The sequence below is a fragment of the Tupaia chinensis genome, unplaced genomic scaffold, assembly GCF_000334495.1.
Source record: "Tupaia chinensis unplaced genomic scaffold, TupChi_1.0 Scaffold000280_1, whole genome shotgun sequence".
NCBI classification, from domain to species: domain Eukaryota; kingdom Metazoa; phylum Chordata; class Mammalia; order Scandentia; family Tupaiidae; genus Tupaia; species Tupaia belangeri.
Window position 1 is genome coordinate 1,532,116 of NW_006159763.1, and position 20,086 is coordinate 1,552,201.

The following is a 20,086-nucleotide window of genomic DNA, read 5'->3' on the forward strand; positions in this document are numbered from 1 at the left end:
GTCATGGAGGAAACTTCGGAGGTGGTGGAGGTAATTTTGGTCGTGGTGGAAACTTTGGTGGAAGAGGAGGCTGTGGTGGTGGAGGTGGTGGCAGCAGAAGTAGCTATGGAGGAGGTGATGGTGGATATAATGGATTTGGAGGTGACGGTGACAACTATGGCGATGGGCCTGGTTGTAGCAGTAGAGGTGGCTATGGTGGTGGTGGACCAGGGTATGGAAACCAAGGCGGTGGATATGGTGGTCACCATGAAGAAGGAAACTTTGGCAGTGGTAACTACGGTGGTGGGTGGTGGAAACTAAAATGATTTCTGAAATTATAGTGGACATGACAGTCAAAATATGGACACATGAAAGGGGGCAGTTTTGGTGAAAGAAGCTCGGGCAGCCCTTATGGGGTGGTTATGGATCTGGGGGTGGAGATCGGGGATATGGTAGCAGGAGGTTCTAAAAACAGCAGAAAAGGGCTACAGTTCTCAGCAGGAGAGAGAGCGAGGAGTTGTCAGGAAAGCTGCAGGTTACTTTGAGACAGCCGTCCCAAATGCATTAAAGGAACTGTAAAAATCGGCCACAGGAGGAACGATGATCCATAGTCAGAAAAGTTACTGCAGCTTACACAGGAAACCTTCTTGTTCAGGACTGTCAGAGCCACAGTTAGCAAAAAGTGCAGCTACGGATGAATGCAATGTAGTGTCAATTAGATGGACGTTCCTGAGCTCTTTTATCTGTTGTAGCTTTGTCTTTTTCTTTTTCTTTTCATTACATCAGGTGCATTGCCCTGTAAACTGTGGTAGTGGCACCAGGAATAAAAAATTAAGGAATTTTTAACTTTTCAATATTTGTGTAGTTCCATTTTTCTACGCTTTAGTACACAAACTAACAAAATGCAGTTTTGAAGGTGTTTGTGAGTTAACAAGTAAAGAAGATCATTGTCAATGACTGTGTTGTGTGAATTTTGCTACAGTTAACTGTAAAGAAACAGCTGCTGACTTGCAGTTTAAGGGGACTCTATTCTTCCCATTTCCAAACCATGATATGAATGGGTGTTGATATGTGGAGAGAATAGATATTTGTATGTTTGCAGTGTGTGTTTTAGATACATAGGGTTCGGTATTTAAATTGGCATATTTGTGAATCTAACAGCATTAAAATTATCTTCAAATAAAAAAATCTCAAAATTCCTATTTATTTTTTGTGCATTTCCTTTCAACATGTAATCATACGATTTTAGTGTATTAGATTTGCTGAATTCTGGCTGTGTTTAGAATATCTTCATTCTACATTTACCTTGGTCACATTTGAACTGCTGCCATAGTTGTTGGGTGTGATAAATGTCTACTGCCCCCTTATTTAAGTTCTGAAAAGGGGTAGTGGATGTTTTCCTTCTCTTATCTTAAAAACCATTCATAAAAACTTTGGGACCAGCAGTTAGCATAATGGCTATGTTGCTGGACTCCCATGTAGTTGACTGCGGTTCAAGTCCTGGGCCCAGCGGCCTTAAACTCACGCCAGGCACGTGTGCGTGCGAGCCCAAGATCCTGAGAGGAGAATGGAGGAGAAGGGATTACGGCGTGGCCATCCCCCCTGAGGGATGATTTCTCGCTATCTCTCTGTCTCTCTGTCTTTCTGGCGAGCATATGCGCCCTATAGCAAAAACCTCTCCCAAAAAAAAAAAAAAAAAAATCTGAAAATATAGGGCCAGGCCACTAAGCCTGCATATCTAAGCAAATTAGTGAGTACCTTTTTTCCCCCTTAAATCACAAGACACCCTTAAATCTTTATTTTCCTTGTTTTCAATTTTTTTTTTTTCCAATCCAAGCTCTCAGAGCAAGAGAATGAAAATCCTGCATTATTAAACTCTTAACTGGCCGGCATGCTTTCCTGTTTGCACTCTGTACAATTTAACTGAAGGAGAGCAAGGAGAGGTAGGGACCGTCATCTGAAATAACGTCCTGCGGCAGAAATGCAGCACGACTGCTTAGGACACGCTTCTCACTCCAGAGACCTGGACAAATGTGGCTAGTCTCCAGGTCTTTCCTAATCTTTTTTTTTTATTTATTGAGAGGTTTTCACTACAGGGCGCGTGTGCTCGCCAGACAGACAGAGAGAGACATAGAGACAGAAAGCGAGAAATCACCCCCCAGGGGGGATGGTCACATCGCAATCCCTTCTCCTCCATTCTCCTCTCGGGATCTTGGGCACACACGCACATGTGCCCGGCGTGAGTGTTAAGCCACCGGGTCCAGGACACGAACCGCAGTTGACTACGTGGGAGTCCAGCAACATAGCCATTACGCTAACTGCTGGTTCCCAGGTCTTTATTAATCTTAAATTCCCAAAGAACACACTGTTAATGCCTTGTGTATATTTCAGACCTAAATCGTGTTGGTGTGAGTTATCAGTTTGCAAGAAGATCCTGGTTGACAGGAGCTGTAGACGATAAGGTCACACGTACATAAGTCAATTGTCTACCTTGGCACCAGCTCGTGCTTATGATTTCATTGGAGCCCAGAATATGAGCCCTGCTGTTAATCTTTGGCAGTTGAACATTGAATTCAAGATTCTTATTTTTGTCTTAAGAAAAACTAAGCAAAACAGGCAATGGAAAGGGGGAATGGGGTGTGCTCATGTTTCAACACGCTCTGTTGTTGCTCTTACTCTGTGCCTCTGTGCATTACTTGGGTGCATGCAAGGCCAGCATGGAAATCAGTTTTCACAGATAACTACAGTTTTCCAGGAAACACTCAAACCAATAAATGTAACAGAAAACAAAAACAAAAGCACATAAGCCAATGCCTTAAGTACATACAGGTGTGTGTTATTCTCACTATCTCTATCTACACTCATAGAATGCTGGGTTGTCGGAAAAATCATGATGCACTTTAGCATAGAAAAATACACAAAATACATCATGACTTTTTTCACAATCCAAATATTCTACCTCATCTACTGGACATCTAACTCTTGATGCCACGCCACAAATCACTAAATCATATTGTGACAAGTAATGGGAAGAAACAACGTTTTCATCACCTCTTGTCTCTGTGCTATGCAGTTAATGTTTAATTACTTTAGAGCAATTATGTACCCAACAAAATTGTACATGTACCATACACTGTATTCAAATGGCAGTCAGTTGAAAATTAGAGTAAGGATTCCTATCCTTAATGCATCAGGCTGGGGATTAGAAAATGGTAACAAAAGGACACAACGGTTGTCATGACAGAGGTGAGCACACAGCATCGTGAGAATTAAGTAAGTGAAGACTGGAGGACCACAGCTTTGAAAGGCTCCAGCAAGGTACCAGAAGCCCAGCTAAAACGAAAAGGATAAACAGATGAGTGCCTAACAGTTCTCTCTCAATTCTCTTTTAAGGAAAAGGAGCACCTGGCTGACCTGGTGGCATACTCCATGGGACACTGGTTTGCAGTGCTGGGGGCCTCATGGCCATCCGCAGACCAGACGCCTGAAAGTGCACCAGATGCATGTGTGGCGGTGACCAAGTGCCTGCAGAGCTGGGGTGCAGAAGGGGGTCATGGTGTGACAAGGTTCCCATCGGAGGGGCTTTCACTCTCATTTGCATGTATGCTCACACTCTACCATGAAAAATAACAACATCTGACATGCTGTCCGCATAGGAACGACAAGAAAACCAAGTCTGAAAGGTAAACTACAAGCTAAAGATCACAGTGCGAATAGGAAACCCACACAGGATTCAGAGCAGGTCTGGAGAACCCCCCAGTCCTCACTGCTCTTTCACTGCTTTGCACTGTCTGGCAGGCTCTCTGAGTGGCAAGTACCGCTTAAGAACAAATAGACGTTTACGATAAGTAGTAACAGCGTTGCTAGGACCGTGTTACTGGGGATCATTTGCTGAATGTGAATATGAGATAAAAACTGAAAAACAGAGTTTTCTTTATTTTTTTAAGCATAGCTGAATAAGATTATAAAGTGGAGAGAACATTTTCTCATTGTCAAAACAGGAAAATAAAACATTTTGAATTGGACACTTTTTAAATTCACTTAAGTAGAAGGTCTAGGACCTTGAGGCAAAAATTACTTCTGTATTTTTATAATCTCTAATTTTAGGCTAGCAGGTGGTGTGGTGGTTAAGGCACTGGACACTCCCACATGACCGACCACGGTTCAAATCCTGGACCTGGTGGTTTACTTTCTCACTTTCCTTTCTCTCTCTGTGTCTATCTTTTTCTGGTCAAACGAAAATGATTGAATGACTAAATAAAATTAAACAAATAATTCTTTAAAAAAATAATAACCTCTCATTTTTAGTGACCTCTGAAATTTAGAAATCTGAGAAAGTATTAAGATGTAAGTGAACAAGGACAGAATTATCAATATCTATGCCCCTGTCACCAACAGAACACAGAGGTTTTCTCAGCACATATGGCTGTTACAGACATAACAAAATATCACTTCTCCTTGCCACTACTTCAAAATCATGGTGGGGGGACCAGCAGTTGACATAGTGGTTATGTTGCTTGACTCCCATGTAGTAAATGGCGGTTTGAGTCCCGGACCCGGTGGCTTAAACTCACGCCGGGTGTATGTGTGTGCATGGCCAAGATCCCAAGAGGAGAATGGAGGAGAAGGGTAAGTGGATAAACTATGTTATATCCAGACAATGAAGCAATATTCAGCACTTTAAGAAAGGAAAAAAAAGGAGGGGGGTAGCTAGCAAAAACATGAGAAGAGGAACCAACAGATGGTATAGTGGTTACGTCACTGGACTCCGACATGGCCAGCTGCAGTTTGAGTCCCAGACATGGCTTGAAAATCATGCCCAGAGCCTATGCATGCACACATGCCCAAGATACCGGAAGGAGAATGGAGAAATCACCCCACCCCCAGGAGCTGTCTCTGTCTCTGAGTCTCTGTGTGTGTGTCTCTCTCTCCAGTGAGTGTACATGCCCTAAGGCAAAACAAAACAAAACAAAAAACCTCTGGAGAAAAAATATGTAAGAAGACAAGAAGACACAGCAGAAACACAAATGTCTATTATGAAGTGGAAGGAGCCAATCTGAAAAGACTGCATGTTATATGATTCCAACTATCTGACATTCTGAAAAAGACAAAACTATAAAGATAGTTTAAAAAAAAAAGTGGTTGCCAGACTTGAGGGAGAGGAGGGATGAATAAGTGGGGCCCAGAGGATTTCTAGGGCAGTGAAACCGCTCTGTATGAGAGGACACACAACTTTATAACCAAGAGTTAACCCTTTTGCAAACTGTGGACTCTGGGTGATAAGGTGTCGCCGTCAACGCAGGGACAAAACCTATAGCAAATGTACTCCTCTGGTAAAAGACACTGACAGTGGAGATGGGACAGGTATACATGTGGGGGTAGCAGGCATATGGAATTTTTCTGTACCTTTCTTGAAACTCTGCTATGAACCTGAAAGTGTTCTATGAATTAGTCTATTTTAAAAAATTATGTGTGAGATAAACTGAACTCATGTTTATGTGTGTATACATACACTCACATCTATGTAATTACTAGTATAATGCTAACATGAGTTAACACAACTAATTCTCAACAGAAACAACATGATATGCATCCCCACAGTGTAGACTTTGTCTCTAATACTATTTTCCACTAAACTCCAAGTCCTTAAGAGAGTAGCTGATTTCTTAGGGCAGGGAGAATTAAAGATGGCTCTGAAAAGTACTTTTTGCCAAAGAGCAATGAGTTCTGAAAAGTTCCGAGATAATATTTAAAAGGATTCAAAAGCCATCTGGTGAGGGGCTCCCATTAGCTATACTGTGCTAACTTGAAAACTAAAAGAAAAATTTTAATTACAATTAACTGCATTATAATTAATTATTATAATTAATTAAAACAAGTTTGCAGAGCCCTGAATATAAAAAAGTAACTAACACATGATTCAAGCTGATTTTATTCAAATAGAGAAATTCGGAGACTGGTAACCACCTCCAAAAGAAAGGCAGGCTTTTCTTACTGCAGTATTTTAAGAAACAGGACTTCTTAAAACTTTCCCAGTGGCCACCCCTAAATTACTCGTTCCCACTCACCCACCATGGTAGGATGTTCATTTTAATTACTACCCTTTTTTAAATGATGGAAAGCATATGCAGGTGTACCGGAGTGTGAGAGGAGGAGAGAGGTGGAGAGAGAGTACCCTCAACAGGGTCTCATCATGCCGCAATCCCCTGCCCCCAGCCCTCTAGCATCTCCTTGGCAGCAACACATGGCCCGGCATGTTTTTCAGGCCAACCTGGGATCCAAAACATGGTCACCATGTGGCTTCCAGCACACAGGACACTAAGCGTTACCAATGAGCCACAGTGGCTGGTCCTAATCAATATTTTCATATTACTACAAATCATTAAATGTTTCAACACACAAGATTTATAGAAATAAGAGAACCTTTCAATAAAGCTTGGGTCTTAAGGCCCACAAAGAAAGGTTACTTGCCTTTTATGTCTAATTGCCAGAGGGTATATGCACTTGCCAGAAAAACAAACAAACAAAGACAGACAGTGGGGGTGGGGTAGCAAGAAGGCATTCCCAATGGGATGTGGTCACACTGCAATCTTTCTCCATTTCTCCAGCCTATTGGGATTTGGGGCATGCACACATGCATGCCTGGTATGCTATCAAGCCACTAGGGCAGGATGTGAACTGTGCAGCTGGCCACGTGGGATCTGGCTCCCTCAACTACCTAGCACAAGACTGGTCCTTGCTTGCTTTTACATTGACTTGAAATTTGTGGAACTATTCTTTGTATGTATTTATTTGCAGATTAGTGGTTTGCTTATTTGTAATATTATTTCATTTATTTCTTCCATGAGCAAGAGAGACAGGGAGTGACAGAGTCAGAGACACAGGCACCCCCACAGGTCTTCATGCCACAGTCCAGCCCCAGACCGTGGGCACTCGTGTGTCCAGCATGCTCACGGAGGTCTCCGGATGTGAGTCTGGAACCTTCCCGCAGGGGTTGGCCTCACAGAGCACTGGCTACCACAGCACCACCAATGGCCCAGCAGGTTCATGTTTTTCCTCTCCTCCACTACTCTTCCTGTCCTATGTGTTCACTGCAAGAACTGGACAACCAATAGCCTTTCCAAGGGCAAAGGCACAGCAAGGACTAATACACTTGGTTTTATTTAACCATAACCATGTAAAAGGCCAGGGTAAAAAAAAAAAAAAAAAGTATCTTCCTTTCTTTAAGACATTTCTCTTAATTTTGTCTTGACCTCTCATAGGAAAGAGCAGGAAAAGACAGTCGCTTTGTAGAACTTCCTATTATTCAGGTAAGGAAAAAAATGAAAAGTAATGTGAGAAAGTTAGTTTTCTGGTGATGTTCCAATAATAGTAGGTAGCTTAGAAAATATAAAATGAAAAATGTGAGAGTGTACTGCTGCCTCAATGAGTGAACTGAATGCCTACTACAAGGTCTTTGGAAAGTTCATAGGAAATGTGTATAATTAAAAACCATGACGGAGCTTTTTCTGTGCAGACAGCAGGCCCACAAGCATGGTGAAGTCCCTAAAACCCGCTGGACCTTCTATAAGAAGTGTGGCAAGCACTACCCTCATAAAGTGTCACAGTACAAAAAGGGCAAGGATTCTCTGTGTGCTCAGGGACAGAGGCATTATGACAGGAAGCAGAGTGGCTACAGTGGACAGACTAAGCCTATTTTCCGGAAAAGGGCAAAAACTACAAAGATTGTGCTGAGGCTTGAATGTGTTGAGCCCAACTGCAGATCTAAGAGAATGCTGGCTAGTAAGAGATGGGAGCATTTTGAACTAGAAGGAGATAGGAAGAAAAAGGGTCAAGTGATCAGTTCTAAACCTCATCTTTTTTCTTGTAAAGACGACAAAATCTTGAGGTGAACGTTCACCTCATTTAATTACAGTTGGTCTTTTTGCGAGGGTATAAAGTAATCAGTAAAATTCCCCTTTTGGAGAAAACAAACTATGATGAATTTCATTTTTTTGTGCATCAAAATTAACTTGTACTTTAATTACATGTTCCATGAATTTTCTGAAGTCTTCTCATATGTACTCAACATATTTAAAGGGCTGGGGATAAATCAGTAAACAAAACAAACCCTCTGACCTCATGAAGCTTACATAATCTTAGGTTAAAAAAATACACATAAAACTTCAAAAAAATTTTACTAGTAACAGTATACAGTATTTTTAAAAGACATATAAAAGAACTAATGGAATTTGTATGGATTCAAATTTAAAAGGGTGAAATTTAGAATTCTGAACTTCCAAGCTTTTCTCTGTAAGTCCAAGTAACAAGATTCTATTGGAAAGGAAGCTGTGAATTGTAGACTATGTGAAGGCTTTCCAAGAACTACACAACTATGTAACAATCAACACATATGACAACCACAAACATTTTCTCGGAAACTGTATTTTAAAAGATGCACAATTTTTAACTTTTCTCTAAAAAAATGTATGACATTTTATAAGCATCAAGATGATAGTCACCCTCAGAAAGAAAGCCAGTCACAACGTGTACACGCTAACAGCCGCTGAGGACATGCCCATGAGGGAGCATCTCACGCAGACATCCTTTAATACCGTATGAAACCCAGTCCTTTTGACAACTCACTACATCACTAACTCTCAGTAAATTTTGCAACTACTTTGAGAAACCTATTCTATCTCCCTTTTGCAGATGTGCAATACAAATTAGCTTATTTAAGACACCTGAAAGTCCAGCAGATCAGAAACCGTTAGGTCTAGTTTAATTCATCATTTCACAAAATTATTTGCTAATAGAATGTATTTTTTTTCCTCAGCACAAATATTAACAAAATAACCTTTCAACAAACACTGGATGGTTCGTAAGCCAGGAATGTAGTGTGAGCTATCATTTTCCTGGGCTGGGATTACTGTTTTTTCTAGTTGTAATTTTGTTTTGATTAAGCATTTACCCACAGATTAAAAAATAATTCCTACTAATGAGAACTGAAATGAAGAAAGAACTCAGGATTTTTTTTTTAACTTTGTCATCCGTTACTGAATCATTTAGGCAAATGGAAATTAGAGTTTAGTACATAGACAAATGGTAATACACTACATATTGCTATATGACTGCTAAATGTGGTGTATAAACAAGTACAATTATGACGTATGATTTGGAAACTAAGCTCTGATACCTGTTTCCACAATATTTTCTGTTTCCGTTGTCTCCAATCCATCCATGCTGTCCTCATCTTCCACTGTAGTTTTTCCTCTACTTCGAGGCCTACAAAGAAAGAAATAGAAACAGTTAGGTGATAAATTCTCAGGCTTAGATTTATACTCAACATAATGGACAATCTGAAGGTATACAAAGTAAAGCAATGTAGGCATGTTCCAACATTTTATAATATCAAGCAGTAAACATAAGATTTTATAAACATTTTTCTCCCTTAAATTCAGCCCTTCCTTATACCCTAAATGTGATCTGTGTCATAACTCGTTGCTCTTTTGTTTTTGTTTTTGGGTGGTTGTTGTTTTGTGTTTTTTGTTTGTTTTGTTTGTTTGTTTGTTGCCAGGGGGAATTGCCAGAGAGAGACAGACAGAGAACAAGAGGGAGAAAGCACTCCTTAGCGATGTGTAGTTACTACAATCACTTCTCCTCCATTTCTCATCCAGTCAGGATTTGGGGCACCCGATTCCTGTACTAGGGATGTTTTTCAAGCCACATGCATGGGGGCTTGAGCCATACGGTCAGCCATGTGGAATCCACCTCCCTTAACCACCAGGCCACGGGGCTGGCCCATAACTCACTTTTTTATTTTTATTTTTTGGTGCTATAGGGCATATGTACTCACTAGAGAGATAGAAAGAATGCAAAAAATCACCCCCTAGGGGGCACTGCCGTGTGGCAATCCCTTCTCCTTCTGGGATTTTGGGCACATAAGCGCGCACCTAAGTGAAGCCTCCAGGTCTGAGACTCGAACCACGGCCAGCTATGTGGGAGTCCAGCACCTTAACCACTATACCACCTGCTGGCTCCCCATAACTCACTTCTTTAAGTCCCTCTCATTCTGGGCTTTGTCATCTTTTAGCTGTACTTGTGATCATTCCCTCAGCCTGCAGCAGGGCCTTTAACTACCTAATGGGTTCTTTTACAAAGTTCACATAAAGTTATACTTCAACATATAAAGAAATCGCTAAGTGATACCAGACATATGTACGGTTTTTTTTTTTTTTTTGAGAGGTTTTTGCTATAGGACATGTACACTAGTCAGACAGAGAGAGAGACAGACAGACAGACAGACAGAAAGCAAGAAACCACCCGCCCCCAGGGGGGATGGCCATGCTGAATCCCTTCTCCTCCGGGATCTTAGGCACACATGCATGCACGCTCAGCGTTAAGTTTAAGCCACTGGGTCTGGGACTCGAATCGCTGTCAACTACATGGGAGTCCATGACATAGCTATTACGCCAATTGCTGGTCTCCAAAATCTTAAATATTAAGAAAGATCTAAACTTGTCCACCTTATAAGTATAATAAAATATAATTTATATACACCTAAGAAAAGGTTAAGAGTCATGGTAAGGTGAGATTCTTTGAGTCAATGTATTTTTAAAAAACAAATAAACAAAAATGCCTAATGTCTTTAAAGTTTTTTTTGTTTTTTGTTTGTTTGTTTGTTTGTTTTTCTAAGTATCCTAAATAAGGGACAGAAATAAACTTCTTTAAAAAGAAATTAGGGCCAGCAGATGGAGAGTGGTGGTTAAGGCAGCTGGATCCCATGTGGCCAATTGTGCAGTTCATGTCTGGACCAGGTGGCTTGAAATACACGGTGAATACATGTTTATGTGTGTCCAGAATCTTGAAAATAAAATGGAAGAGAAGAAATTGTGGTTTGGCCATCCTCCCCACGGGTGATTTATCACTTTCTCTTCCCCTCTCTCTCTGGCAAGTGCATGCACTCTATAGCAAACAAACAAAAAAGAGAAAGAAAGAAAAAAACATTTAAACAGGTATTACATATTTTTAAAACGTAGAAATTGAGAAAGCAATAATCAAATAACTCAGAACTTTATCTCACTACTTAAAAAGAAAAAACACAGGGTGGCATGGTGGTTAAGGCACTGGACACTCCCAGATGGCTGACCACAGTTCGAGTCCTGGACTTGGTGACTTGCTTTCTCACATGCTGTGTGTGTGTGTATGTGTGTGTGTCTGTGTCTCTCTGGTCAATTTAAATAAATTAATGAATAAAGTTAAATAAATAATTCTTTAAAGAAAAAAAGAAAAAGAAAAACACAGGGCTAGTCCCAAAGTGCGAGACTGTCCTATGCAGGAGACCAGCAGTTAGCGTAATGGCTTTGTCACTGGACTCCCATGTAGTTGACAGTGGTTCGAGTCCTGGACCCGGTGGCTTAAATTCACGCTGGGTGCATGGGTGTGCATGCCCAAGATCCTGAGAGGAGAATGGAGGAGAAGGGATTGTGGTGTGGCCATCCCCCTGGGGTGTGATTTCTCACTTTCTGTCTCTCTGTTTCTGCCTTTCTGGCGAGCGCATGTGCCCTATAGCAAAAATCTCTCCAAAATAAATAAATAAATAAAAAAGACTGTCCTATGTATAGGGAGCTAGATCCCACACCGCTGACCATGGTTTGAATCTCAGCCCCAAAGGCTTATAAAAAAAACATGCATGTGTGTACATCCCCCAAATTCTGATGAGCCTAAACCATAAAGGGAAAAGGACTGTAGTATGACCACTCCAGTAGGGTGTGCTTTCTCTCTGACAAACTCACACACACACCCCACCCCGGCAACAACAAAAAAAAAAAATTAAAGGGTCAGCAAATGGCATAGCAGTTATGTCACTGGAATCCCACATGGCCAACCTAGATTCCAGTCCTGGACTAGTGGCTTGAAACTCATGCTGGGCCTGTATGTGTGGGTGCCCAAGATCCCAGAAGAAGAATGAAGAAAGGGTTGTGGCATGGCCATCACCCTCCCCCGCCAGGGGCGTGATTTCTCACTTTCCCTCTCACTATCTCTCTCTCTCTAACAAGCACATGTGCCCTAAGGCAAAAAACCTCTATAAAGGGACCACCAGATGGCATAATAGTTACTTGCTGGACTCCCACATGGCTGACCGTTTTTTGAGTCCCAGACCCATGGGCTTGAAACTCTTGCTGGGCATGTGTGAGCACAAGTGTGTGGGTGTACCGAAAATCCCAAGAGGACAATGGAGGAGAAGGGATTGCAGTGCTGCCATGCCCCCCCTGAGGGGGGTGATTTCTTGTTCTCTGTCTTTCTGTGTCCCATAGCAAAATATCTCTCTAAAAAAAAAAATTGAAAAAAAAATTAATTTTTTTTAATTTGCCAGAGGACATATACACTCACTGGAGAGACAGAGACAGAAAGAGAGGGGGAAAGCATCCCTCCCCCTAGGAAATAGTCACACTTCAATGCTTTCTCCATTTCTCCCTCCCTTCGAGATTTTAGGCATATGCATGCACATGCAATCAGTGTGTTTTCAAGCCACCGAGTCTGGGACTTGAAACACACAGTTGACCATGTAGAATCCACCCACATAATCACCAGTCCATAGGCTGGCCCAAAGCAAAGGATTTTCTAAGTTCATATATTGAGAGAGACAGATGGAAAGGTGTATACTTGACAGAGTCTTGCCATAACACAACCTCCCTCCCCTCCCAACTAGTCTTCCAGTCAGCCAAGATCACAGGCATGTATAGGTGCACCCAGTGTGTTCGGATCAACCCAGAGTCTGAACCTGGGCCTCCCATTTGGTTCCAGTATCTCACAGCATCCCACCACCTGAATCACTGCAGTTAGAACAAGAGCCTTTTTTTAAAATAGAAAATCTACTGAAATCATATTCTAAAAAGGAAGGTAACCAATCTAAATCATAGAGGAGGTAAAGAATATGCTAAAAGTTCATCAAAATCCAAATGCTTTTGTTTTTGTTTTTGTTTTGTTTGGAGAGAGATTTTTGCTATAGGGCAGGTGCACTTACTTGCTAGAGAGACAGAGACAGAAAGACAGAAAGTGAGAAATCACCCACCAGGGGATGGCCATGCTGCAATCCCTTCTCCTCCATCCTCCTCTCAGGATTTTGGGCATGCATGCATATGCATGGTCTGGAACTGAAACTGCAGTAGGACATGTGGGAGTTCAGTGACATAACCATTAGGCCAGCTGCTGGTCCCCTAAATGGCTTTTACAAGTGATTTACTATATTCTGTTAGTCATCCACAACCAATAAAATTAAAAATTAAAAGAAATATGGACCAGCAGATGATGTAAAGGTAATATTGCTGGACTCCCACGTAGTTGACCAAAGTTAGAGTCCTGGACCCAGCAGCTTAAAATTCACACTGGATGCATGAGTGTGCATGCCCAAAATCCCAAGGGGAGAACGGAAAAGGGACTGCAGCAGGGCCGTTTTCCCAGGGGGTGATTTCTTGCTTTCTGTTCCTCTGTCTGTCTCATCTCTCCAGTGAGTGCACACACCTTTTAGCAAAACAAATAAATAAATAAATAAATAAATTTTTCAGTCCAGATCCTATCAAATACTGTTAGAAACAAGAGATAGAGAAAAAAAAACCTAAGTAAAATACTTGTAAATACAATCAGAATGCAAGGATGATTCAGTATTAGAAACCTGTAACTCTAACATAACTGATTAAACAGCCAAATTAGTATCATATCAAACGTCATGGGGTATAGGAGGGAAAGGAGGCAGAACTAAATTAAGCAATTACAAAACTCTGAAAATGGGACAGGGGGATGAGGCGAGAGCAGTCTAAAATTGATTTCATTGTTCATGAATTAAAGGAGAGAATAATTATCTTCAGAATTTAAGTCAGTTAAGTTTAAATTTAACAATAACCTTTAAACAATCAAAGGGGAAAGAAAGGATTAGAAAAATCTGACCAGTGCTACAGGTGGACAGAGGGAAAACGAATAGTAAATAACAAATAATGTGACACTATAAGTATAAATTTTCATAGTAAATATAAATGCCTTAAACTCTGCCATCATTAATTACTATTACAAAGATTAATTCCACCTGGATAACATAACGCAAGAGAACTTCCCATTCTATAATGTAAACTTCACAGAACAACAAAGAGAAGCTAGTACTTTATCATTAGAGCAGATTTTAACAACTGGGTCTTGGGAACTGAAAAGTGAAAACGCTACAACTCAGAAGTATTTTAAACACAGAACTGGATGGCACATTCAGCCATCATTAGGTAATTGCCAATTCTCCTTGTGTCTCTATTCAAACTTGGGAATACAGAAGTAAATAAAACATGATCCCTGCCTTCATAAAATTATACTTCAGTAATAAGAAATGGAAAAACAAAAAATAAGCAAAACACAACATAACATCAAGAAAATAAAGCAAAAACTGGGGACTAGCTGCCATTTTTAAGTAACAGATTTGTATGATTTAATTTTTAAAATAAAATTGTCAATGAGGAGACACTGAAGCACAGATCTGAAGTAGCAGAGAAAGCAAGCCACACAGATTTTTAAGAGAAAACCACTACAGTAGAAGGAATAGTAAAATCAAAATTCTTTAGATGAGAGTAAGCACAGAGGATTAAGACACAAGAATACATTATAGATGGCGCACAGTGGGGGCTCGGAGGGCAAGAAAACATTAGGTCTGAAGGATCACTTTGCGGAGTGGCAGTAAACACAGAGCTCTCTGAAGCTGATCCACAAGGGAGGGTTCCAAGTTGGTATTCAGAGACCTCCCTGAGTACTCCAGGCTCAGGCATGCCCATGAACCAGGGCTGGCTGAGGGCACTGCAGCAACAAGTACCTGCCAGGGGACTCTCATGGAAGAAATAAACTGGGTTTTGTCTTATTCTGTTTGCCATGGGGCGTGTGTACCCACCAGAGAGAGAGTGAGAATTCACCTCCCAGGGGAATGGCCACACCTCAATCCCTTCTCCTCCATTCTCTTCTTGGGATTTGGAGCATGCATGCACGCACACTTGGAGTGTTTTGTAAGCCGCCAGGTCCAGCACGCAGACCAAGCAGTTGGCCACATGTAACCCAGTCACTTTAACCTCCACCCCACCTGCTAGCCCAAACTTTTTTTTTTAAGGATCACTTTAATCAGCCCTGTAGCACAAAAGTTAAGCCCTGTGTATGGCCAACTGTGTTTTGAACCTGGGACCCAGTGGCTTGAACAAGGTGGGCACATGTGCATGGGTGTCCCAAATCCTATGGAATGGAGAAATGGGAAAAAGAACTGCAGCATAATGAAGGCCCATGGAGGAGGGACACACAAGCACATCAGGTGTGAGTTTCAAGCTTCCAGGTCTGAGACTCAAACTCTGTTTGGCCATGTGGGACGCCAGCACCTTAACCACTACACCACTTGCTGGTCCCATTTTTAAAGAAATTTTAAGACATGATTTAGCTGTTTTTTTCTTGAGGACCAGTGCTCTACTTTGACTCCACTATGAGTCTACATTATTACAATGTGGCACAACTGACTTAATTTCAAACTTATTTTACACTCTCTAACAACATAATCAACTGTCAGTACTGTGCTCCTTCTCAAAACATTTTTTAAATTTTGCTTAATTTTTTTTCTTCTAATTTCTCCTATTCTTGGTGTAGGCACCAATAAGACATGCTTTTTACATCAGTCTACCCATCAGAATCCTTTTTCCTTCTAAGCAATGGACCAACTTAACATCATGTCATTTTTAAGTTTCTCATATTTCATTCATGCTTTGTTCATTGCTGCTCAGTAGCTCCTGGCAAGAGGTGATTATTCTGAGTAATCACACTTCTTTCTTTCTTTTCTTTTCGTTTAGAAAGGGTCTTGTCATGTCATAATCCTCCTACCTCAGCCTCCTGAGTAACTGGGACTATAGGTGCACACAACCAGGCCCACCTTTTTCAGACAGAACATACTACGTTGCCCAAGCTGGCTGTAAGCTTGCAACCCTCCTGCCTCAGCCTCACAAGTTGCTGGGACAACAGGTGTGTGCCACTGTATCCAGCCACAACAGCACGGCAATAACACAACACTCTGTAATGCTGCCTTGGAGCTTGGAGGTCTCATGAACCTGGGGGCTATGGGAACCACACATGCCCAATAACCTGGCTGCCCAAAGTCAGGGGTAGAGCAAGACACAAGGACCCTGCTGGGTGGGTGGTGTGTGTGCAAATGTGTGTATGTGTGTACGTGTCCCATTTTCTGTCTCTCTCTTTCTCACACGAAAAATAAATAGGGCTCTTCCCACCGTGCGGTGGTTAAGCCCTGTACATAGAAAGGCTGATCTCACATGGCCATCTGTGGTATGAATCCCATTCCTCATGGCTTGAAATACATGCCGGATGTGTGTGTGTGTGTGTGTGTGTGTGTGTGTGTGTGTGCGCACACGCGCACACGCACATGCCTGCCCCAAATCCTGATGGGATGCAGAAATGAAGAAACCATGACTGCAGCCTAAGTCCCACTTGAAGTTCTCTTTCTCTTTTTCTCTTGCTCTCGCTCTCTCACACACACACACCCCTGCCAAAAAAAAAAAGCAGCTTTTTTAAAAAGCCACATATTTATTTCAGATATTATAATTTTCATATCAAAACAAGGGCAATACAAGAAAATAAAATTATAGCCTGTTTTTCACTTTAAAAATACACATAAAAATCTCACGCAAAAGATTATCAGGGAGCTCCAATTCTAAAAAAGCTGAAGGAACATACGCCAAACTTTCTTTCTCAATGAATGCAACTATTAAACCTGGAGATAATGCTTGGAACAATACTTGAGTTTTCTAGCACATATATACCAGCAGATTGTTCGGGAAGAGATGCCATGGTTCATAGTGCTCCAAAGTGGGGATCGCTTTACTGTTTTATCCCTCAGTATCTCCTGTCTGACTTGAGGCAGCCCGGACCCCAGGGAAGCGTGCTTAGTGCAGTGGAAGAATGCTCCTCTGGCTCCCCCACCACACACCACTGCAAGAACCAGATTCTAACTGGTACAACAAAGATGTTGAGAACTGAGCTGGACGATCTCCAGCCAGATCCCAGACCAGCTACTGGGTGCCACACACTCAGTGCACAGAGAAACAGCACCATGAAGGTATGAAAACTAGACTGACATGACCACAGTCCACACAAGGCTGGTTAGAACATGTAGCCTGTTCCTACCCAGGCCAAGTGCATGCTAGCAAAATAACATCAAGGGTCTCCATCAATGTTTCCAAAACCCACAGGTTCCTAATATAATATTCATGATGTCCAGGGAATAATCCCAAATTATTTGGTACACAAACAACTACAAAAGTATGAAATCACATGAAAAAAACACAATCAACAAAAGCTGATGACAAAGTGACAACAAAGACTGAAACTGTCTGATACACACTTCTAAGCAGCTATCATAATCTGCTCAAATGAGTACTTACAAATAGTCTCATAGCAAAATTTAAAATAGGACGTAGCAGCAAATAAACAAAAGCTATAAAGGAGGACAACCAGAGGGCTGGTCCCACAGCACAGTGGTTAAGCACTGAATCTTAGTTCCAATAACCTGAAAACATGCACAGCATGGATGCGTGTGTGCCCAGAATCCTGACAGGATGGTGGAATAAGAGAAAAAAGGATTGTACCACAACCACTCCCCGTGGGGGCAGGTGCTTTCTCTCTGTCTGGCAAGCACAAATGCCCTCTGGCAATTTATAAAAATAATAAAAATAGAAATAAGGTCCTGAGTTCGTATCCTGGGACCAACCTGAGCACACATGTCCACAACCTAGACCAGCTGTGACTAGGGGTGGACGCAGGGTCAAGACCCTACTGAAGGGTCCTCTTCTCCTGTTCTCCCTCACTTCTCTGTTCATGGAAGAAATGAAGTTAAAATTTTTTTTTAAATCTAAAAAATTTTTAAAAAGCACTCACTGAAAATAAATAAATGATGGACATAAATGGAATCACCATTATTATATCAATAATTATACCAAACATAAATGAATTAAAGACATGAATTAAAATACAAATATTGCCAAAAAGCGGCAAATGGTCACCCACAGTGGCACTTTATTTTATTTTTTAAAGTTTTGTCGTAGGGCACTTGTGCTTACCAGAGACAAAGAGAGAGAGAGAGAGAGAAATCACCCCCGGGAGGATTGGCCAAGCCACAATCCCTTCTCCTCCATTTTCCTTTTGGGATTTTGGACACGCACACATAAGTTCCCGGTGTGCTTTTCAAGTTGCCAGGCCCAGGACTCGAACCATGGTCAGCAGTGTAGGAATCCAGCTTAACCACCTTACCACTGGCTGGCCCCAGGTACTTTATTTTTAAAAAGACCCAACTATATATTTTCTATGTGAAAGTCAATTCAAATTTAATGACATTTATAAGGAAAAAGATAAACCATTTAAGCACTGTTTTAATACAATACAAAATGGAATCAAACAAACAAAAAAACTGCCAGGGACATTACATATTAATAAAAGTCAATTTGCCAAGACCAGCAGTTTGGTATAATGGCTACGTCGCTGGACTCCCATGTAGCTGACCACAGTCAGAGTCCCAGACCCAGGGGCTCAAACTCATGCTGGGCCCGTGTGCATGCATACCCAAGATCCCGAGAGGAGAATGAAGGAGAAGGGATTGCTGCATGGCCATCCCTCCTAGGAGGTGATTTCTCGCTTTCTGTCTCTCTGTCTCTTTGTCTTTCTGGAGAGTACATGTGCCCTATAGCAAAAACCTCTCAAAAAAAAAAAAAAGTCAATTTGCCAACACATAAGCCTAATTCTAAATGTATATACACATAACAAACTTCAAAATACATGAAGAAAGACATACAGCTAAAAGGAAGAATAACTCCACAATTATACTAGGAAACTTCAACACTCCTCTCTTAATAATAGGACCAGTAGAAAAAAACCATCAAGAACACAGAACTGAACAGTGTCAAGGAACTGGATGTTAGTAACATTTCTAAAACACTCCATTCAACAAAAACAAAAACAATGCATGTCAAGTGCACATGGAACATTACTAAGCATATGCCACATTCTGAGTCATAAACCAAACCCTAACACCTTTTGGAAAGTTGAAATTGTTCAAATTATGTTCTCTGATGAAAGCTGAATTAAACCACAAAATTTACAAATAACAAAAATCTTTGAAAAACTGAAAATATAAAATACATCTCTAAAGCCTAAGAGATTAGAAAATGCTTTGAATAAACAAAAATGAAAATACACGCCATATGGCAAAAAAAAAAACTTTAAAAAAATGTTGAAATTTATGTGACACATTTAAAGCAGTCTTAGAAAAAAATTTACAGTATCTAATGCCTGCATTAGAAGAAAGGAAAAAAAACCCTTCAAAATCAATCATCTAAGCTTCTACCTTAAGATGTTAAAACAGACTAGCAAATGGCAAAATGGTTACACCACTGGACTTTTACACAGCTGACTTAGAGTCCCAGACCTGGGGACTTGAGACTCACATTGGGTGCATGTACATGTGTATGTGTACCCAAAATCCTGAGAGGAAAATGGAGGAGAAGAGATTGTGGTGTGGTCATTCCCCCAGGGGTAGGGTGTGTGTGTGATTTCTTACTCTCTGTCTCTGTCTCTGTCTCTCTGGCAAGTGCACACAACCTACAGCAAAAAATTCTCAGACAGAAAAAAAGCTAAAACAGAAAATGCGAAGCAAACCCAAATCAAGCAGAAATGAAAAAACACAGGTGACCTTAAAAACAACCTGGGTTTGCATGGATCCAGGCAGCCCAAACATGAATTATACATAAATATATAGGAAAATACAGTTCAGTATTAAAAATTGACTGTCTTTTTTCTTTTTTGTTTTAGGTTTTTGCCATAGGGCATGTGTGCTTGCTATAGAGAAGAGACAGAGAGAAAGGGAAAGTAAGAAATCACCCTCCACAGCCATGCCGCAATCTTCTTTTCCATTCTCCTCTCCCGATTTTGGACACACATGCACACATGCCTGCACACACATGTGCCCAGTGTGAGTTTCAAGTGACCCGGTCTAGGACCTGAACTGCAGCTGGCCGTGTGGGAGTCCAATGCCTTAACCACCACGCCACCTGCTGGTCCC

At 41.2% G+C, this 20,086-nt stretch overlaps 1 protein-coding gene across 1 annotated transcript in view; it reads right to left on the minus strand.

Moving 5' to 3' along the window:
- The window catches only part of KMT2C (lysine methyltransferase 2C), a 221,622-nt gene extending 212,272 nt beyond the window's left edge, over positions 1-9,350 (minus strand). Inside the window, exon 1 of the mRNA XM_027772541.1 lies at positions 9,155-9,350. Coding sequence (XP_027628342.1) covers positions 9,155-9,350 — 196 coding nt within the window. The remainder of the gene's footprint in view (positions 1-9,154) is intronic.
- Positions 9,351-20,086: the final 10,736 nt, after the last annotated feature.